General features: G+C 30.7%; 1 protein-coding gene and 1 pseudogene across 1 annotated transcript; one reads left to right on the top strand and one right to left on the bottom strand.

Moving 5' to 3' along the window:
- Nucleotides 1–252: 252 nt before the first annotated feature.
- LOC108481792 (D-xylose-proton symporter-like 3, chloroplastic) lies at nt 253–6,022 on the top strand (annotated as a pseudogene).
- A 3,890-nt stretch (nt 6,023–9,912) lies between these two features.
- LOC108482450 (transcription factor BOA-like) lies at nt 9,913–11,869 on the bottom strand. Its single transcript, XM_017785583.2, has one exon. It carries the CDS (start codon nt 11,133–11,135, stop codon nt 10,086–10,088), a length of 1,050 nt encoding a protein of 349 aa, XP_017641072.1. The 5' UTR covers nt 11,136–11,869; the 3' UTR covers nt 9,913–10,085.
- Between the last annotated feature and the right edge of the window lie 9,489 nt (nt 11,870–21,358).

Below are 21,358 nucleotides of genomic sequence, written 5' to 3'. Positions count from 1 at the left end.
TATGAAACATATGAAGGTCTCTTTAAAGAAGAAGCTGTTATGGTTATGTATACTGCTACTGATATTGACCCTATTCACTTTGAAGATACGATAAGAAGTAAAAAATGGAAGCAAGCCATGGATGCAAAAATAAAAGCAATAAACATCATCGATATATGGGAATTAATGGATTTGCCTAAATGAGGAAAAAAGATTTGAGTTAAATGAGTTTATAAGACCAAATTTGATGAAAATGGAGAAGTAAATAAACACATGGCTGGACTTGTAGTGAAAGGGTATGCCCAACAACATGGAGTGAACTACACGAAAGTTTTTGCACCTATGGCACATATGGAGACAATTCAGTTGGTAAATGCACTTGCAGCTCAAAGAGGATGGTCTATTTACCAGCTTAATGTAAAGTCTACATTTCTGCACAGTGAGTTGAATGAAAATGTTTTTGTAGAACAACCTTGTGGTTATATCCAAAAAGGCGATGAGCAAAAAGTTTACAAGTCGAAGAAGGCACTTTACTGGCTTAAGCAAGCCCCGCAAGTATGGTACAGCTGTGTAAAAGTATATTTCATGAAGAAAGGTTTTGAAAAGTGTGACTACAGTTCTACTTTATTCATAAAGACAAAGAAAGATGACAAAGTATTTATAGTTGTATAAAATTATATTTCATGAGCTTAAAGTATTTATGTCGATGATCTTATTTTTATCAGAATTCAAAGATTCCATGAAGCATGACTTTGACATGACAAACCTTGGAAGGATGAGATATTTACTTATTTTGGAGGTCTTGCAAGGATCAAGTGGAATCTTTATTGGTCAAAAGAAGTATCCTTTGGAAATACTGCAAAAGTCTGGGATGGATAAAAGTAATTTTGTCAATAATTCAATAATTTCTAACTTTAAGCTCATGAAGGAAGAGGGAGGAGTTAAGGTAGACAAGACTTACTACAAACAAATTGTGGGTAGTATCATGTATCTCACAACAACTCGATCAAATATGATGTTTGTGGTAAGTTTTATTAGCAGGTATATGGAGAATCTCATCGAGCTTCATTTACAAGCGACAAAAAGGGTGTTATGGTATTTGAAAGGTACAACTAAGTTTGGGCTTTTTTATAGGAAATGAGGAGATAATGAACTTTTTACTTGCATAGATAGTGATTATGCTGGAGATTTTGAAGACAAAAAAGCGCATTAGGCTATGTCTTTCTATTAAGCTCGAAAGTAGTATATTAGTAGTATATTAGTCTTAAAAAAACAACCAATAGTAAGTTTATCTACTACAAAGGTTGAATTTATTGCTCTTGCCTCGTATACATATCAAGCAGTTTAGTTAAAACGAGTCTTGTAAAAGCTGGATTCGAATCAAGGCAAGGCAACTATTATTTATTGTGATAATAGTTCTACAATCAAACTTGAAAAAAAAATCTCACAATGCATGGTTGTAGCAAGCACATAGCTGTGCGGTTTTATTTCTTACGAAAGCTCACGAAAGATGGTACGATGAAATTGGTGCATTGTGCCACACAAAAACATTTAACAAATTTGATGACTAAACCACTCAAGATGGATGCCTTTTTGAAGTTATGAGAACTTTTGGGAGTTTGTTCTAAGTCTAAAGTAGACTAATTGCTTACAACATTTAGTTTAAGGGAGGAATTGTTAGGATTTGGTTAGTTTTTAGTTAATATAATCCCAATTTTATTGGAATTCTCTCTTGTTACTTGATTGTATTTGTTAGTCAAAATATTTAGACTTAGATTATTTTTAGCTTAGTTTGTTATGTAAGCCTCTATATAAAGGCAAGGTTGTTTTAGTTTAATGCATCAAATTTTCTCCATCAATTCTTTTTCTCTCATAAATTCTCCTCTAATTTACAACAATTTCAAGCAACCATCATTGATTTCATGATAAATCTCCTCCAAGGTTCTAAATTACTTTTAATTTAGTAACTTATTTTTAATTATTGTAATCAGATTTTTGTTTCCTGCTTTGAGAGGGTTATTATTTGGTTATGACATTGGTGCCACTCTTGGTGCTACAATATTTTTGAAGGTGCTTCAACATATTACCGTTTTACTTGTAGCCTTATCAAATTAACCTGCCATCTTTCACTTAGCATTACCTACATTGGAAGATTTATTATTGTATCTAATGTAGGGGTGAAGCCATAAAATTTTTAAAAGATTAAATAAAATTTTATATTTATAGGAGGGGCTAAAGTATAATTTTACATTTACTAAGGGACCAAAATGATTTATTTTTTTCCATTTTTGTTGATAATATCAGTCACCAGAACTTAGTGGCATTATTTGGTTCAATCTTTCAACTGTTCAGCTAGGTTTGGTGGTTTGATTTCTTGGTTATACTTGAAGAATTGATGCATCATTTGTGGAAGTTTGCATTTCTTTCTTTCAAAAAATATGTTATAAATGCATGTTGGCTTGAGTGCAGGCCAGTGGTTCTCTTACGGGGCACTTCTTAGTTTCTTCCTTGTCTATCCATTTGCGGATTTCCACGGTACTCTTTTATTCGACTTCTTCATCATACTTAGAGCTTATAGGCATGAATTTATCTTAACAAATAAATTTCATTTTCGCATGAAGGAAGGAAGAATGATCTTATTACTGCTGCTCTACTATATGTGCTTTGTGGTCTACTGACTGGTTCTGCTCCAACCTCAGTGTTCTCTTAGTAGGATAGCTAGTGTATGGCACCAATATCAGACTAGTGAGCTTCTCAAAATCAACTGCTGGTGTTTTTGGAAGATTTAGTATGATGTGCTTGATTGTAACATATCGCATGATGCCATGTGCCAGGTCATGTATGGGGGCTCCCCTCTACATAGTAGAAACTTGCCCATCTCAGATATGCGGTACAGTAATATCTCTAAAGGAAATATTTGTAGTTTTAGAAACTTTGGTGAGTTTCTCTAAGATGCTATATTATTGCCAACGCTATCAAGCTCTTCTGAAGTGTAGATTTTTCTGTTGTTGGGCTATTTAGTGGGAAACTTCCAAATTAATGCTGTTTGAGGGATGGCGATACATGTACCAGTAATCAAGTATAGTGCTCCGATCGTAGTATTAAAGGGAATAGGAATGTGGAGTCTCCCATCATCATCACGCTGATTAATTCTCAGAGTGGCTGAAGGTGAAGGATCTTTACAAGAATATAAGAGAAGGCCACCAATGCCCTAAGCAAATTATGGGGTCGGGCTATGAAGCCTCCGACAAGCTAATATATGATTTCCTAATCTCCTTACAGACTACCTTTATGGACAAGGAAGCCGAAGTAAATTTCTTGGAGAAATTTCATGGGCCAAGTTTGAAAGCCTTCATAATTGGTGGAGGTTTAGTCCTTTTTCAACAGGTGTCTCTTCCTCCTCGCTTAACCATACTGTTTATTTATCTATTAGTTATTATTTATATTCCTTTTTGGCAAACATAAGGATACAAAAAAAGAGAATGCTAAGGCAGAATTTTATGTCTAAGGGGTTGATTTACAACCTGATTATGATACATAACCGACCGAGTGTTCTGTATTACGCTGGTCCAATTCTACAAGTAATCGGTTATTGAATGGATCACATATGATGTAAATTATCAAAACCATATTTAGTATATATAAAATTGGGGTTTTTTACTAAAATAGGACAAAAAATTAACAAAATACCAAAATAATTCAAAATAAAACTATGTACCAAATGGTACATTTGAAATTAGTGCCGCCTATGGCGAGCATGACCACCCATGTCGAGATCGAGAAAATAGCTGTTTGGTCAAATGCGGTATGAGGACTAAAATGTAATAATATAAAGTATTTAGGGACCTGTTATGCAAATGTTCCATTTAGAATGGTTGCTGAAAAAAAGGGGAAAGGGTGCCGCTTGACAATGTGGCGGCACCAAACTTTAAATAAGGCTAATTGCCTTGTAAGCCCTCCTTATTTATTATTTTTTTTATTCCTTCAAATTACTATATTATTTTAAACAAGCCCTTAACCTATTTTTGTAGTTAAATAAGCCCTTAACTTATGGTTTTTACTTATAAAAGCTCTTTTTATTTTAATATTAAAGTAAATATATTTTACCCAAAGTAAAGCTATTTAAAAATATAAACTAATTCACATTTTAGGTTGATGTGAATAGTTTATTAAATAAAAAATTTTAAAATTTCTTGAGAGTGCTTATATACATGATATTCTTAACTACTCTTTCAAAATTTTAATTACTTTTTAGATTTTATGTTGATGTTAAAGTGTATATAATTTTATTGCATCAACAAAAATTTAAGATAAAAGCTTGAAATTCAAAATATATTTACTTTAATATTAAAATAAAAGGGCTTTTATGAGTAAAACTATAAGTTAAGGGCTTATTTAACTAAAAATATGTTAAGGGCTTATTAAAAACAATATAGTGATTTGAAGAGGGAATAAAAGAAAATAATAAATAAGGAGGGCTTATAAGGAAATTAGCCCTATTTAAAGTTTGGTGCCGCCACACTGTCAGGCGGCACGCCTTCCCCTTTTTTTTCACCAGCCATTCTAAATGGAACAATTCATAACAGGTCCCTAAATACTTTATATTATTACATTTTAGTCCTCAAGGCCGCAATTTGACCGGCAGCTACAAAGAATTTTCGATTCGACATGGAGTGGTCATGCCTCTGCCATAGGCGGCACCACCCCAAATGTACCATTTTGGTACATAATTTTTACTTTGTATTATTTTGATATTTTGTTAATTTTTTTGTCCTATTTTAGCAAAAAACCCTATAAAATTGCTTCTCCAGAGTGCCAGATTCTCTGTGGCAGCTGATGCTACTCGCCTTTCTATTGCAGTACGCTTGTTCAAGGTGATACTTAATAGTTCTTGTAATTTAACTTTGGAATCAAGGGTTATCAAGTTAACTTCTTCCCTAAGCTGATTAAGTACTGCTAGAAATATACCTTCCTGTAGTTACTGATGACTTGGATATCTGCTGCAAAAGTTGATGATATTGGTAGAACACCTTTGCTGATGGGAGGTGTTGGTGGGATTGTATGTAACTTATACCCATCATTTCAGTTTAACCGTTTCGAGCCTCGAATATGTTAGTTCCCATGGAAGTTCTTATTTGCCATTATGAACTTGGTTGCATTGGAAGCCCTTTCCTTGTTTCGCTTAGTGCTTACTACCAATTTCTTGGAGAATACCATTTTGTTGCTGTAGCTGCTCTACTTCTCTATGTCGGTTGCTATCAGGCTGGTATTCTTTTCGTTTGCTTGTTGAGTGTGTTTCTGAGAGTATTCATATGCTTTCCTTGTCGGTGAGATAAAGTTAATCCGATAAGTTTACCCCACAAATGGTGTTGCAGATATCATTTGGGCCTAGCAGTTGGCCACTGGTGGTTTGCAGTTCTCACCAACTTCGGTTCAAACGTCATCCTTACATTCGCGTTTTCACCGTTGGAGGTAGTTGATTCTTTCAAAGTTGCTCTCTTACCATTTTTCATGCTTTCAATTCAACTTCAGTGTTTACGATTTAGGCAGGAGCTGCTAGGAGAAGAAAATCTTTTCCTTCTTTTCCGTGGTATCGCTTTTGTTCGTGGTACTCTATGTCCCATCAAAAAAAACATCTAGTGAGCCATTTTTGCACGAAAAGTATTGCAACAAGCTATGGAAACAATGAACCACTTACATTTACGGAGTCTTGTTCAGAGTTGAATCTACGAATTAAACCAGCACAACCGATGCAAGAATTGTTTATGTGAATTTACTTGACCAAACAATTTCACCTGCAGAACTTCACTTTATTCATAAAGAAATACAATAAGGTCTAGATGTGCACTAGTCAGAATGTTCCTCCGAGTAGCGAAGGATGACGGTTCCTTGTATAAGCTTAGGTCCAGCTTAAAATGGTGATGGAATCATTCTCCTCGAAACATGTATAAGACAGCAACTTGAATACCAATCCCTTAATTTCCTTGGTCGAAGTTCCTTTAATAAAGCAAACTACAAAGTCCAGAATCTTTTGACTCTCCTACGTCTAGTTTTCTTTTGCAAAAAAGTCCTATTTTTTATTCTTACTAAAAAAAAAATTAAGTCAAGGCATTTTTCTAAATTTTAGAATTAATTTTTTTATTTTTCTTTTAAGAATTTAATCTTTTACTTTTTCAAATTTTAAAATTCAGATTATATTATTAATATTATTATTTTGTTAAATTTTTATTGCAGATGTACGGAAAAAAGTTGCCCAACACTTATACAACATTGATAACAAATACTCAAAATATTGCTTTGTAATGTTACAACAGCATGTGTAACAAACAAAACATTAGCAGATTAGACACACGCATATCACTCTTGTGATATTTGTCTGTCTTGCATTGCACTCCACCCACTGCTTAAAAAATCTAAGATATGAAATCACAAGTTGGAAACTGGAAAATGGAAAATGGAGCGACCCTTGCCCTTATTGAAAGGTCAACTTTTCTTATCTACTTGTTCAACTGCCCTAGTTTTATATGATGTATTCATGACTTAGTAGATGATGATATAAACAAACATGGCTCCAAATTAATTTCTTTTTTTAAATTACTTCTAAACAACAGTAATAATATCATTATTAGGTAGCCAAATTTGTATTCCAGTTATCATTTTAACATTTTATCAATAAAGATGAAGTCTTAATTTGATTGGTATCAATATTATTGTCAATATAGAATTATGTAAATTTAAGTACTTTCAAATATATTTATCGTTTTATTTAAAGGTTAGGAGAAATTATGAGTAATTCTAGTTATTATATATATAAAAAAACATTTACCAATAAAAATCCATCATGTCTCTAAAGTCATGCCATGTCCATAATTTTTTTTATTTTTATCCTTTTAAAACAAAAAATTACTATATGTTAGAAAATTTATCTTTTGCTTCAAATGAAATTATTTTCTTTTACAATAGAGAGATAAATTTACTATTCATCTATATATATATATATATATGGATCACCAAATAGTTTATCATGGACTGCTATAAACAAGAGATGTAATGTTTTAATATTAATTTTTTTCTTTAAAATTATATTTGAATAAATAATTATAAAAAAAAAGGAAAATGAAAGTAAATGAAATGAAACTTAAAGAAAGAAAATGATATATGTGTATATTGTTTGTACAATTATATTAAAGAGAAACAAGTAAAAGAATGTTCACAATTTTTATTTGGTTCAACAATGGAAAGGAAAATATTAATTATAAATGATATTTTCCAATTATTATAAAATAATTTTTAAAAGATTAACATAATAAAAAATTTATTCTAAGAAATTTACTTTTATTTAGTCAGCTTTTCTTTAAATTGAGATAACACAAAAATCTGAGTGTTTTAAGAATACACAAGGATATTCAATTCTCTTTACTTTTCCTTAGATAAAAAATTATACCAAAAGACTCTCTTCCCTTAATTTAGTCCAATTCAAACATAAGTATTAAATAGAAAGAAAAAAAAAATGCACTTCGAAGATCAATCTGAGTTTTTTATTTATTACTCATGGTTTTTATTTTTTTTCTTACAATGTCTTTTTCTAATTTTTTTCCTCTACGCTTATGGGTATAATTTTTTTAAAAAATTCAAATACAATGATTTACAGCCTCCTCATGATTAAAGAGGAGAAAGTGTGCTTTTTCTTTTGGGATTTGGACATCTACCCTTTAAATCCCATAGGATTAGGAAGGAGAAAAAAGAAAAAGAGAGAGAATCTTAGCTGAAAAAATTGAGCTCGACACTTGATGTTATTGTGCATTTCAATTCTTAAAAAAATTCTTTTAACCAAACCCTAATCAATGGAGTTATAATAACTTGTAATGTTTCAGTGTTTGATTCTGACAAAAATATTGACTCTTTGTTTTGTAAGAACAAAGCAATCTTGAAACTTAGTTTATTTAAGTTGATTATTGCTTTTTTATTATATAATTAAGGTATCTTTAATTTCAATTTCACGGTTTATAATATTAATTTTTAAAATTTATGATAGAACAAACAAAATCTATTGGTACACACTAATATGATCGATATCAACTAAAGTTTATATTGAAACAAAACTTAGACTTTGTTTTTCGATTTAGGTTTATTATCAAAGTGAGCACTCTGTCCATTACGAATGATATTGGTACCAAGTTGACTTTATATTATTTATTAACTAAGGGTTTCAAAAGTTTAAAATATTTTAAAGTTTGACCGAATTTAAAGAATAACTTAATAAAAGAGCCCCTGAAAAGAAGATTTTATCATGAATTCTAAAAAATGCATTAAAATTTTCAACTTATATCAATACTAAAATTTTTCAAAAAAAAAACATTGAAAATTTTGATAAATCTAAGAAATTTTACTTAAATTTTTTTTCCAATAAAAAGAGTGTAAGCCATAAGTTGAAATACATTGGCGCCGAGGAAAATCAATTCTTAAGGACAGCCAATCACTTGCTATTTTTTTCACTATTATAATTACAAAATGAAATTTAACCTTAAAAAGAATTCAAAATTAATTATAATAAAAAATTAGCATGCGGTTCACGTCTTTGTTTCTGTCCTTAAATTATGTTTTAAGTTCAGATTTTGACTCACATCTCCTCTTTTGGTGTTAAAACCCAAGTGCTATGTTGTTTTTGTAATCACAATAAAAATATTTTAAAATTTGAAATTTCGGATTGAAGAAATCATTTTAGGAGGTAAGTAGGAAGGATAGTAGGGATTTCTTTAGTTTTCTTAGAAAAATAAATAAATGAGATGAACTGAGTTTAGTTAATTGATGAAACCTCGACGCTATGGATGTTACCATCATGTTTCTCAATTCAGATTCTCCCCCCTTTAAATTTCAAAGTCCAAGTTAATAAAATAAAAAAAAAAAACCCCACATTTTCCCTCAATCCAAGGGTTTAGAAATCATTACGTTTGAGTTTTCTTTAAAGTAAAAATAAAAAATAAAAATAAAAAAGCATAAATTGAAAATTAATATTAAAACATCCATATTTACTATAAATTAAAAAAACAACAATAATAGAAATTAAAAAAAAAAAAAAAACCCTCGACTAATTTGCATGTTAAACGTGCTGAGAAATATGTTTGTTTTCAATTCAACATAATCTAAATGCTACCAATTACTTCAAGTTTAAATCAATTGAAAAAGGATAAAAAGTTTGATTAAGAAAAAGTAGAAAAAGCAAACTAAAAAGAAAATGTCATAATGTCATAGTATTTCCTTTTGTTCCATGGGAAAAAGAAAAAGGAAAAAAAAAAAACAGAGTTTAATAATTCAATAATACACAAGTTAATGTCAATTACCAAGTGAATTAACAAGTTAAGACTGTAGTTCCTGGAGTTGCTCTAATGTCTAATCTAGGTAAAAGATGCTATCATCTAAATCAATTCAAGAAAGCAATAATACCCTGAGAGTGAGAGGCTTGCTTGTTCATCTCTTTGTCAATTCTAATTCATAACTGGAATTCTCCACCTATATATACTCCAATAATTCGTAACCAACCATGTCTTTCTGTCTGCCCATAACAACCCACGCACACTCAAGTGAGCGCCCCATTCATCAAAAAGAATTTAACAACATATAAAGAAATCAGTGATCAGCAAACATTAAAAAACTATGGTTTCTTCATCAGCGTAATCCAAGAGCAATCTGCAGCAAAACCCCTTCAAAAATGGCTATGGTAAATCAGTCTGTATGCGGCTACAAAAACTAGTAACCGGGGGGAGAGAAGAGACAGTAACATAAAAACAAAGCTGACTCCTTTTCTTCTAGATGAGCAAAAACTGTCACACCCTTACTCGGTAATAGCAATTAGCAAAATAATGTAAGCTCAATCGCTTTCCATTCTGAAGACTCCCAAAAACACCCATGATGCAAGTTCCAAAGCCAACAGTATTGTATAGCACAGAATATCTTAAGATTACTTGTAAGAACCAAAATTTCAAGCAAGTTATCATGGTACACTTTTAAGTTTATAACTAATATTCAACCAGTCAATAAAGCTGAAAAATCATATTCTAAAAGTGAATAAAAGAAAGAAAAGAACCGACCTTTGTACAAATATCGAGCTAATTTAACTTATCATTGGGAGCCATATGATTGGGATACGACATGACCGATCCATATTTATTCCCACCAGACCAATCTCTGGGCTGCATCCCGTACGAATTTGCCTCATACCCATTCTGCGGGTGACGATATCCTCCTTGATGCATACCCATATCTCCATACATCGGCATCGCTACAGGCACCAAAGGTGCCCCATAAGGCATCGGTATAGGCATCCCCACATGCCCATTGCCATTCGCACTACCACCAACAACACCACTCCCTCCTCCGCAGCCGACGCTTCCACTCTCATGAAGACTTTGTGGGACCGGCGTTGATGCAAACAGCTGATCGGAAGCCGTTGGTCCTTCGTTGCTTAACCCTTGCATTCTCTTCAAGTAAAGCCTGTATTTCTGCAAATGACTGGCGACGTTCTCGCGGGTCAAGCCTTCTACATTCATTAGCTGCATGATCGTTTTGGGAACAGCGTTTTTTATGCCTAAATGGGCCACCACGTCTACGAATCTCTTATGCAGTTGTGGCGTCCACACTAAACGCGGCCGTTTCAATGTCCTCGCTGATGGATCCTCCGAATTCTCCGTTGTCCTAACTGCCGAATCCGCTTCCTCCGCGATACCGATATCCGTCTTTCTCATCTTCTTTGGTTCGGATCCGGAACCCGAACCCGATCCGTCAACTTCCGCCTCAACTACCATCGGGTCATTAAAAGAACGGAGATTGTTATTATTGTTGTTATTGTTATTTGCGGTGAAGAAGTGGGCTCCACTTGACCGGAGGGAGGAGAGGGTATCCTGAGAAGCGCGGTTGACATCGTGAGCAGTCCGACGAGGCTCCGGCGAGATGCTGAAAGCGGAGGCGAGTTCCGGCGGGATTAAAGATTGAGATAACGGAGTTAAATCATCGCAGTCAGGTAACCCTCTTTCCCATTCGAGAACTCTTTGGTCAACATCATCTTCATCGTCAACGACGGTGGTGTTGGCCGTCGCGGTAGCGTCTTCGTCGTCTCCGCCGTTAACTTCGAATTCACTCATCTTCACTTCTTCTCCCATGTTTTTTGCCTTCAAATTAACGAATTTTCAAATTATTGTTGCTTGGATCGGAAAGAAAAGAGTAAAATCTAAAATGATTTTCAGATATTTGCGTGAAAATCGGGCGGCTGTTTGGGAGGAAAGAAAAAAGAAATGGAAATTTTCTTTCTGAGGGAAAAGAAAGGAAATTGAAAAAGGAAAAAGTGCAAATTTTGGTTCCAGATCGGTCTGCCAACGTGGACGACTTAGCCAGATATTTTTGATCCGCTAAATATCTCTTCATCTTAAATATCAAAAATCAGGGATCCTCCAATGAATTTTCGCCACGTAAGTGATTGGATGGTCGTACGGGTGGAACCGGTCGTGCTGGATCGTTGGTGTGGGGATTGTTTTACGAAAATGGACATGATTTGGTTGGAAAAGAGACGGCCAAGTAAGTAAAGTTGGTTCACTTTTGAGGGTATCTCTGGGAATAACTTACCCTTGGGCTTTCTTTCTTTATAGCGGACTAACCAATAGGAGAATAGAATGATGGTGAACAGCTGGGATGAATATTGGACAGCGTGGAATATTGCGAGCCGTTAGATGGAAAACATTGACCCACTTTACGACCAATGTTCTTTTCTACAAAACATAAAATAGATCTTTTCTTTCTTTTTCCTTTTTTTTTTTCGAACTTATCTTTTTAAGAGTTTTGGATGATTATTTTCAGTGTAATTTATTTAGTTCTTTTATCTTATGCTATAAAATTTAATTATATCACTATTGTCATTTGTATATTAACAGCATATAAACGTATTATTCATCTAAAGAAATTCTAAATTTAATGTCGGATTGGGTGATTATTTTTTTCTATTTATTTAAACAACATCAAATTCATGAATATTTAACTCAATGTTGATACATTCAAAATAAAATAATTTACAAAGAAAACAAATCCCAGCTCAGCGTAATTAAACAAATTTAGTTACATCCATATAGATAACGAATTTTAAATTTGAATTTCAGACTGCCAACACCTGATTTTGTCCAATTAAATAAAAAGTAAGAGATAGTTTTTTGAACTGATTACAAGCGTAGTGAGCCAAAGACCAAAGCGGATCCTACCATATATGTTATGCCTAATTCATTTAAGGAAACTTTCAGAAAAGAAAAGGGATTACTTATGAAGAAAAGCCTATTTCATTTTTCTTTACCCTCACTGATTCAAACATTACTTTTATTATGAATAAACAAATCTAAATAATTGGATAAACAACCTAACTTATCACCTGACTATTACTAAATTTTTAGTCAGGACTCAAAATTATCAATTTTATTTTTTTTAGTCTATTTCCATTAAATCACTAACTACACTGTGATGTGGCCATTAAATACATGACATGGATTTTTAAATATAAAATAAAATTACACGAAATTTTCATGTAATTTATTGGAAAAATTAAAATCTAAAACTCACCGTTTTGGGTCCTTTAAAACCAAAAAATTGTAGCCCCGACTTCATCTTCTTCCATTGTAGAGAAAACCCATGTGTGGAATTCCACAGCAACAAACCCCAGGGCTTGACCCTTATCATCAAAGAGCTGCCGTTGGCCTCAACGAATTCCCTGGTTGAGTATAAGGTTACTGTCGAAATCCCATAGGAATTTGTTGAAGAAAAGAGAGTGTAGTGGTAGAATTTCACCACCTTTGGCCCTTTCTAAGAAGAATGGGGCTTCAGTTTACAAACTATAAATTTTTGAAGAGTAGAAATTGTAGGAGTGTAATTAAACCTATAAATTTACTATATTCATGTTGATTTTGCTTTGTATATATCGCAATAATTGTCTGCGTGTGTTTTTAACCTAATAAATAAGCATTGTAAAGAAGTAACGACATTAAATATTATCTTATACAATGGATGGAAGATCCCCACATTATTTAATCAAAGATTAGGTTGCTTAAATAAATTAAGACTAGCCACTTGTGGTCAATTAAATTAATTCAAAGTTTGGTTCACAAACATCCATGGAATAAATAAAGTAACTAATTTAGATGGTTAAACATTTTTACTAAAATCTTGGTATTTTTTGAATATTCATTTAATAATTGAATTTAGCTATGATAGTTTGTAATTACATTTTGGGTATGTTTAGATAATCCTTATAATTGGTAAGTTTCATTAAATGACACCGATAGTAAAATAAATTGTATTTTTAATATATTTATTTTTAGTTAATTATCAAATAAAATACTATTAAATTTAAATTTTTCTTACCAGAATGAAATTAGTGTGTTAATTCAAACTCTTAAAAAAGGTTAAATTGGAACAAAAATAAAGAGGATGGCTTGATTGAAAGATTGAATATTCAAAGATGATTGGATAAAAATTGAAGGGTTGAAGATTTTTTTAAAAGTGACTGGATAAAGATTGAAGAATTTTTATATTGTTATAACTCTATAATTAATTTAAATTATAGTTTAAATTTAATTTTAAATTTAGAATTATTTAGTAATAATATTTAGAATTTTTAATGATAATATTTAGAAAAAAATCTAGCTAAATTTTAGCACTAAAAGTATGTATAAATACGTAATGGCTGTAACCAATTGAAGACACTTGGTTTTAGGCTTTAATAAATTCTTTTCTTTGTTTTTCCTTTCCATTACCTGCGTCACTTTTCATCCTGCTATTTTGTTTTATTTTTTTTACTTTCAATCTTTTGATTTAATTGCCTTCCAAGGCCCTTCCCCTTTCCATCACCCACAATTTCACAAATCTATTTTCAATACATGATTAACTAAACCTTTTTTAGTTTTAGCTCGAAAATTGTTCCAATAAAACAATCGTGAGATACGAGCTCGCTCAAAAAAACCTCTCAACGCAATATTTTCTATCTCTTCAGTATATGAGATAGTACAAATTCGTCCTTTAAAGTTGATTCAGCTTCGATTCAAAAAGTGCACGTTGGGTTAGAGTTGTTTGGCGTACAGTTGGGAAGACGAATCGGCCGTGTTGTGTTCAAATTCCCACAAACAAATTGGCGTGTCTAGGTGGGAAAAGCCAGTTGGATTTCGTCAAGGGAGATAGAGATCGGATTTAAACGACCCACGCGGTTGATGTCGTTGATTTGAGTTGGGCTTTTCAGATCGCAATGTTGTCAAAATTTTAAATTGCAAACACGTGTATCTCAATTAGAAATTTGGCAAGAGTCAGTTCGCAGGTCGTACCAGGATTGACTACATAAGGAAAAGTTGGCGATCGAAACTTTCTTGGTCACTATAACCGGCTTTTTGCTTGGAAGGGAAAATCTATTTCAATGATCGATTCAAGATTGGAGTACACCGAGGCTAAGGCTAAATTTAAAAATATTGTATTTACCAATTTATTTTATTTTCTTAAACTTATTTTTGCATTTTTGAATCTATTTTTATTTTATTTTGTTACACTTCATATTTCTTTATTTATTATCTTAATCAATTTAAACTCCTATTTTTAAATTTTTTTAGCACTACTACACACAAGTCGTGGGCATGACTGAGGCCGACAACTAATTTGGTCACAAGAAAAGGCAAAATTAGATAACTAGTCCTTGTGGATTCGACCCTACTACTCTATATTTCAATTTATTGTTATATTTGTCGTAAGAATTTGATCAAGAATTACATCCAAATTAAATTTTAAAAAATATTTTTATATAAGTTTAAGCTATAAATTTTCTATATTATAAGTATGAACATATATGAATATTTGGAATTGTTATAGCCAAAAATTATTATATTATAAATCTTAAAAATATATATTATAAAAATAATTTATGTGTATTTTATAAAGTTATAATCAAATATTATATTATTTAAATCCTATTTTTTACAGTTAAAGATTTAGTTATAAAAATAATTTACATATTATAAAAGTGTTATAATATATTTATTTATAAAAGTTATGGCCAATAAATATGGATATAACTTATTTATGTGCTCATGCTATATATATTATAAAAATAATATTCTTATTCATGATATATATATATCATAACTTATTTGTAAAAAATAATTTTCTAAAGTTATGGAAAAAAACCATATTATTTATAAGAAGAGTTATGAAAACTATTGGACACTTTATAAAATCTTTTGTTATAAAAGTTATATATTATCAATTTTATATTATTTTTACTTAATTTACATATTATAAAAAAGGTTGTAACCTAGTATAATTCTTTCTCCAAATTAAGTTTATATAAGTTTTATGATTAAAGCTTTTAAACTATTTGCACCGTGAACCCAAATATTATGTAGATGTTATTATGCAAATATAAAATATTTTCTTATACCATATCGTAGTGTATGATACCATTTGAGAGAATAGAGCTACATACAAGTATCAAACACTGTTTGCGAACTCTTTAATTTGATACATTTAAGACTTCATAATGTTGTTGTGTAATAACCCGAAAATCACTACAATAAGAAAGTAATGATATAGTTAAGTAAGGAAATAAAGTGACAAAAGAGAAATTTTATTATGTCAACAATAGGAAGTATATTATGATATATTACATTATTAATTTCTATTATGTCAACAATAGGAAGTATATTATGATATATTACATTATTAATTCAAGTAAGGACTAAATTGTAAAAGGAAGAAAAGCTTTGTTGCCCAAGAGTAAATATTCAAAATTTGAGGGGTTAAAATGTAAATATGAAAAAGTTGAAGGACCAAAAGTGAAAATATTTTAAGGGTGGAATAATCTAGAAACTAAGGAAAATGGATGAATTAGGACCAAATCAAATAGGTGAAGAATTATGAGGGACTAAATCTTAATTTTCCCAAATTAAGTGATGACTCAATGATAAAATTTTAAAATATTATGAAGGGCAAAATGGTCAATTAGCAAGAGAGAGAATTCTAGAATGTAATGATTATGTTGATGATATTCTAAATTAATTAATTAGATAAACATTATTTTATTAATATTTTAATAAGATATTTATGATTATTTTATTATTTTATTTAGTAAATATATGTGTGTGTGGAAAAAAAAAACAACACACACACATACCATCCATCATCTTTCCATGCATTTCACGTTAGAAGAGAAGAGAAGAAAGAAAGTTTTGCTTTCTTTACAATTTAGTCTTTCCACCAAAATTTCACTATTTTCACCTAGAAATCAAAAGAATTTCCATAGTTGCCAAGAGAGAAAAATGTTAAGGAGACTAAGGGGAGTTAGAATATCAAGTTGGATTCAAGAAATAGAAGCTGGAGGAGAGAGAAAAATCAAGTTAAAGATTGAAATCATTAGGATAAGGTAAGAACTTTAAGACTTCAATATATTTTAAGTAGAGTTTCTCATGGAAGGTAATATCAAAAGAATGAAAATGATGTTAAGGTAGAGTTTTCTCATATAAGGTTCTATGTTCTTGATATATTAGTGAAGGGAAATAAGAGAAAATGGTGGGAAATATTGTAGAGAATGGAAATAAGGGTGTTATAAACTTGGTAATCAATATGTTGTACTAAAACAGTTTTGGACAGCAGCAGTAGTTAAACTTTTAAAAATCACCAAAAATTGTAGAAATTGAATTAGAGGTTGAATAAAATATGAAATTAAATTTTATTGAATCTAGTTTTTCATAGAAAAAACGGTGTAAGCAATGGAATCGTAAATTGTGAGACATAATAAACTTTATGAGACAAGGTCAGAATAATTTTGGGTTCCTCTGTTTTAACTTTGGAAAATAATAAAAAAATTGGAGAAAAATAATTAGGGGCTTAAATTTATATGTTTAAGTCCTTAATGAGTCTATTTTCAAGAGAAACAAACAGAAACATCATCTAAATTCTTGACTAAAAGATAATTATTTTTTAGTAAGGAAAGGTCAAAGCTGTTAAATAGCAGAATAGGGGTAAGTTTGAAGATTTTACTGTACTTACTGGATAAATTATAAATTCTTAATTTTTTATGGTAGAAAGATATTTGAGTCTAGTTTCAGAAAAATCAAGCGGTTCTTAATTTAGAATTCTGTAGCTCAAGATATAAATAATTTAGTGATTATGACTCAATTGGACATTAAGGATGTGGAATAGAGAGGAGGAAGAAAATATATATATGAATATTTAGTTAGCATGGGTTACATTAAAGTGGTTAAATTGCATTTTTTAGGTTCGGGGGCTAAATTGAATAAAAGTAAAATTTTAGGGGTAATTTTGTAAAAATATAAAAAATGATCAAATTGAGTGAAATGAATTATTTTATTGTCTAAATTAATAAATTGAATGAAATTATTAATTTAGAGCAAGATTGGTTGAAAAATCGAGAAAAATAAAAAATTACCAAAATGCTCCTGAATCTTGGTATTTTTGCAATTTATCCAAATAAGTTCATGAAACCTAATTATGTGATATAAGGAAATATGACTTGATGGTACATGAAATATTGATATAATGAATTAAATGATTTATGTTTATGAAGAAATGGCAAGAGAATGATATTTATCATGACATGTAAATATGTGATTATCTTTGATACGTTGATACAAGGAAAATAAGTATGTTTAGGGGGCAATATGTTTGATTTTGATTGGTCCCAAATATGAATGTTAGATGAAATAAAATGTCTGATAAATAAATTTGTAACTCTGGTAATGCCTCAAACCCTGTTCCAGTGACGAATACGGGTAGGGGGTGTTACAGTTGAGAGGACATTTGTTGTTTTCTCATATTAACTACATCACTATATTCTAGAATAAAAAAATAAGGTTGAATTGTATTAGCATGTTGCATACTTTATAGCTTCATTCATAAATGGATTTGGGATGAACCATACTTCAAATAGTATATGGAAGAAAGATATATTGATAATTTTAATGATACATATTCAAATGAAAATGATGATGCACTCAGTCAAGGACCAATATTTGATGAAAATAAGCTTATGCTAAATATTAAAGAGGGAATAACCCAACAAATATGGAACACTAGAACAATTAGATAAAATTGCATATGATGTTTATTTTTCTTATTTTTTATTAGTAATTGTATTATCAACTATTTTTTGAACTAGCTTTATAAATATGATGATTTGATTTTAATTTTTGTTACTTGTTTAGAAATTTTTTATTGCACTAATAATTTTTATAGTAATTAATATTTTTAAAATATATAAATTATGTAATGATGTCCACTAAACCAACTAAAAATTCGACTAAGGCAAGTGCACCTGTCAATTAATAGTATAGCTACGGTGAGCAAAGATATCATTCCCACAAAGACTAAAAGTACTAGTAATTATTGCTTTTTTATTATTTAACTGATAAATTCGAGTGATTAATGGAAAACTAAAATTAACTAATTTAATTAACTACGAATGCGACAAAGAAAAAATTAGGAAAATAACCGATTAACAACGAAAAAGCGAAACAATACCCAGGAAAGAATTCACCTAGACTTCATCTGTTACTATCAATCTAAATTACGCAATTTCTTCATTTAGTTACTTAATCCGTAGAAATCCCCAAATTATGCTAATATCTCTCTTCAATAATAAGAGCAATTGACTTCAGGTTGATTAATTGAAATTTCTTTATAATTAAAACCCATGTTATCGCATTAACTCGATCTATGAATTACTCTATTAGAAAATTAGTTCATGCTAGCAAATAAAAACATCCAAAATACAGTATAACCACAAGAAACAAAGAAACTCATGATAATCTCCAAAGAAATCAAATGAGAATCTTTAATCTTGATAGAAATTTGCTTCAGAGTCAGATTCAATAATGTTTTTCGACTTGTTTTCTTGAATATTCTATGAGGGCTCAATCCTATCATCTTATTTTTGTTATATATAGGTCCTAGAATGCTTGAAAAATCCTAAAAATCATGTTTTTTGGCTATTCGAAGTGCAATTTGTGAAATCGATACGGCCTGCCACATGGCTTACGACAACCCGTGTGGAATGGTCCAGCCCACGTGGCACCTATACCTTGCTTTCGCTCCTTTTGCTCAAAAATGCTCTCCTAAATATAAAAAAAATGAATTTAAAGGATTAGGAGTATAAAGTTCACCATTTACACCGAACAATTACCCAAAAACGCATTAAGAACGGAATTAAAACAAGTTATTTTTAGCACTTATCATGTAACTGTGTAAATTACAATTTGTACTACCAAACATGACAGAGAATTACAATGTAATTATACTCTGTCAACCAAACACGTTTAGAGAATTACAATTTTTTGTAATTATTACCTCAATAATTACACTTTAATTCAATTATTTTGTGTTGTCCAAACAGACATCTTTAATAAATTTAAGGCAAAAAATTGTAGTTCAACAGACATATTGCCTTTGATTGCTAACTTCTAGAACATAATATACATCATTCAAGGTTAAAACTTTTCCATAAGTGAATTGTAGTTCAACATGCATTTGTCTTTGATTGCTGCGATAGAAGAATTTCTCATGTACAAGTCATTGTCATATTCACATTGTGTGAAGTTTATGAACATGTTTTTATCTTTGCACACATGTTTGGTTACTCCAATATCAATCCATCATGCATTATCATCTTGTGCCATATTAATTTTAGAGATCATGACAACAAAGTTTTCGTTACTATCAACCTTTGGAGAAGATTCTTCTTTAAAAAGCGACATTCATTCTTGAAATGTCCCTGCTTACCACAATTGTAGCATGAGCCCTTTTGATTCTTTTTGAACTTAGGTGCTCTAACAATCTGTTTGAACTTTCTCTTGGATGGTTTTGGTAGTTTGTACTTTCTTTGTAACATGCACTTTGGCATTTTCAGAATCTAAGTTCTAATCTTGCTTTCGGTATTCTTCTTCAATACGAAAATGATTTGCCAAAGCCTCAAGAGATATTTCCTCTTTCCTTTGTTTTAGACTTATTTTATAGTCTTTCCAAGATGGAGGAAATTTGTCTATAATGGAGGATAATCATTTCATCCATTTTCATATCGTGTACTTAGACTGATTCAACATTTTTTTCAATATCACAAAATCGTTACATTATAGAATGACCATCAATCATTTGATAACTAGTGAAACGACTAACAAGAAATTTCTTACTTGTAGCATCTTCAGTCATGTATCTTGTCTCCAATTTGTCCCATAGTTCCTTAGCAATGGCCTCGTTTTGGTAGGTTCGAACAAACCATCGGATAAACCATTCAATATGCGACCTATGCATATGTAATCAACATTGTCCCATTTTTGCCTTTCTTGAGTCACTACAACATATTCATTTTCATTCTCGTCTAGTCCTGGAGTATCCCAAACATAAGCAACCTTTAAAGTTGATAGTAAAGTAGTCATCATGAAAATGAATAGAACCTTAAAATTTTTAAAACGAAACTTCAGTGAGGAAAATCTCGAAAACACTAATAGAACATGAACAACAACTCGAACAGAAAAATAAAATAATAAGATAAGGCTCCAAGGCATGTATCATGTAATAGCCTAAATTTTCAGTGGTGTCGGAACAGTGATTCGAGATCACTAAATCCGACAAATGAGTAGAAAATATTAATAATTTAGTGAATATAAGTTCAGTGTGAAGTTAGAAAAATTTTTGAAATAGCGAATAGTGTACTAGAAATAAAAATTTTAAAAATTAGTATCGAAATGAGATATCGAGAGTTTGAAAATTCTAAAACGAGCCATAAATATTTTTATAAATATTTATGGAGTATTAATAAGTTAGTATTAAAGTTTCGTTAAGAAATTTTAAAGTTTCGATAGTTAATTGAATAAAAAGGATTAAATTGTAACAAATGTAAAATTATGAGAAATGATTAAATAGCTTAAATGATAAAAGAAAGAGGGTTTAAAAGGGAAATAGACCCAAGGTCTATTTGGGCTGGACGGCAAGGTGCATGAAATCAGCAGGAAAATTGATGAATTAAGGGCAAAATTGGAATATTGCAAAATTTACTTAATAAACTAGGACTAAAGTGGAATTATCTAGAATTCTCATTATTTTTCTGCATTCTCATCAGCAAAAACACCATATAAGGGTTTTCATATTTTTACTGCAATTAAGTTCAATTCTTGATTATTTCTTGAAATTTTTGTGTTTTTATGACTTTTACAACTAGGTCCACTTGTTGAATTCATTAGTTTTTTATTCTATGAAAGAAATTGGAAGTTTTTATGAATATGTGTTGGAAGTATTTGATGATTTAGCGTGGAATTAGAGTTTTAAATTGTTTATATGCTGATTTTATTGAAAGAATTGA

Source organism: Gossypium arboreum, chromosome 1 (genome assembly GCF_025698485.1).
Source record: "Gossypium arboreum isolate Shixiya-1 chromosome 1, ASM2569848v2, whole genome shotgun sequence".
Lineage (NCBI taxonomy): Eukaryota > Viridiplantae > Streptophyta > Magnoliopsida > Malvales > Malvaceae > Gossypium > Gossypium arboreum.
Note: the sequence above shows the minus strand (reverse complement) of the source record. Positions and strands in the feature narration are given on the sequence as shown.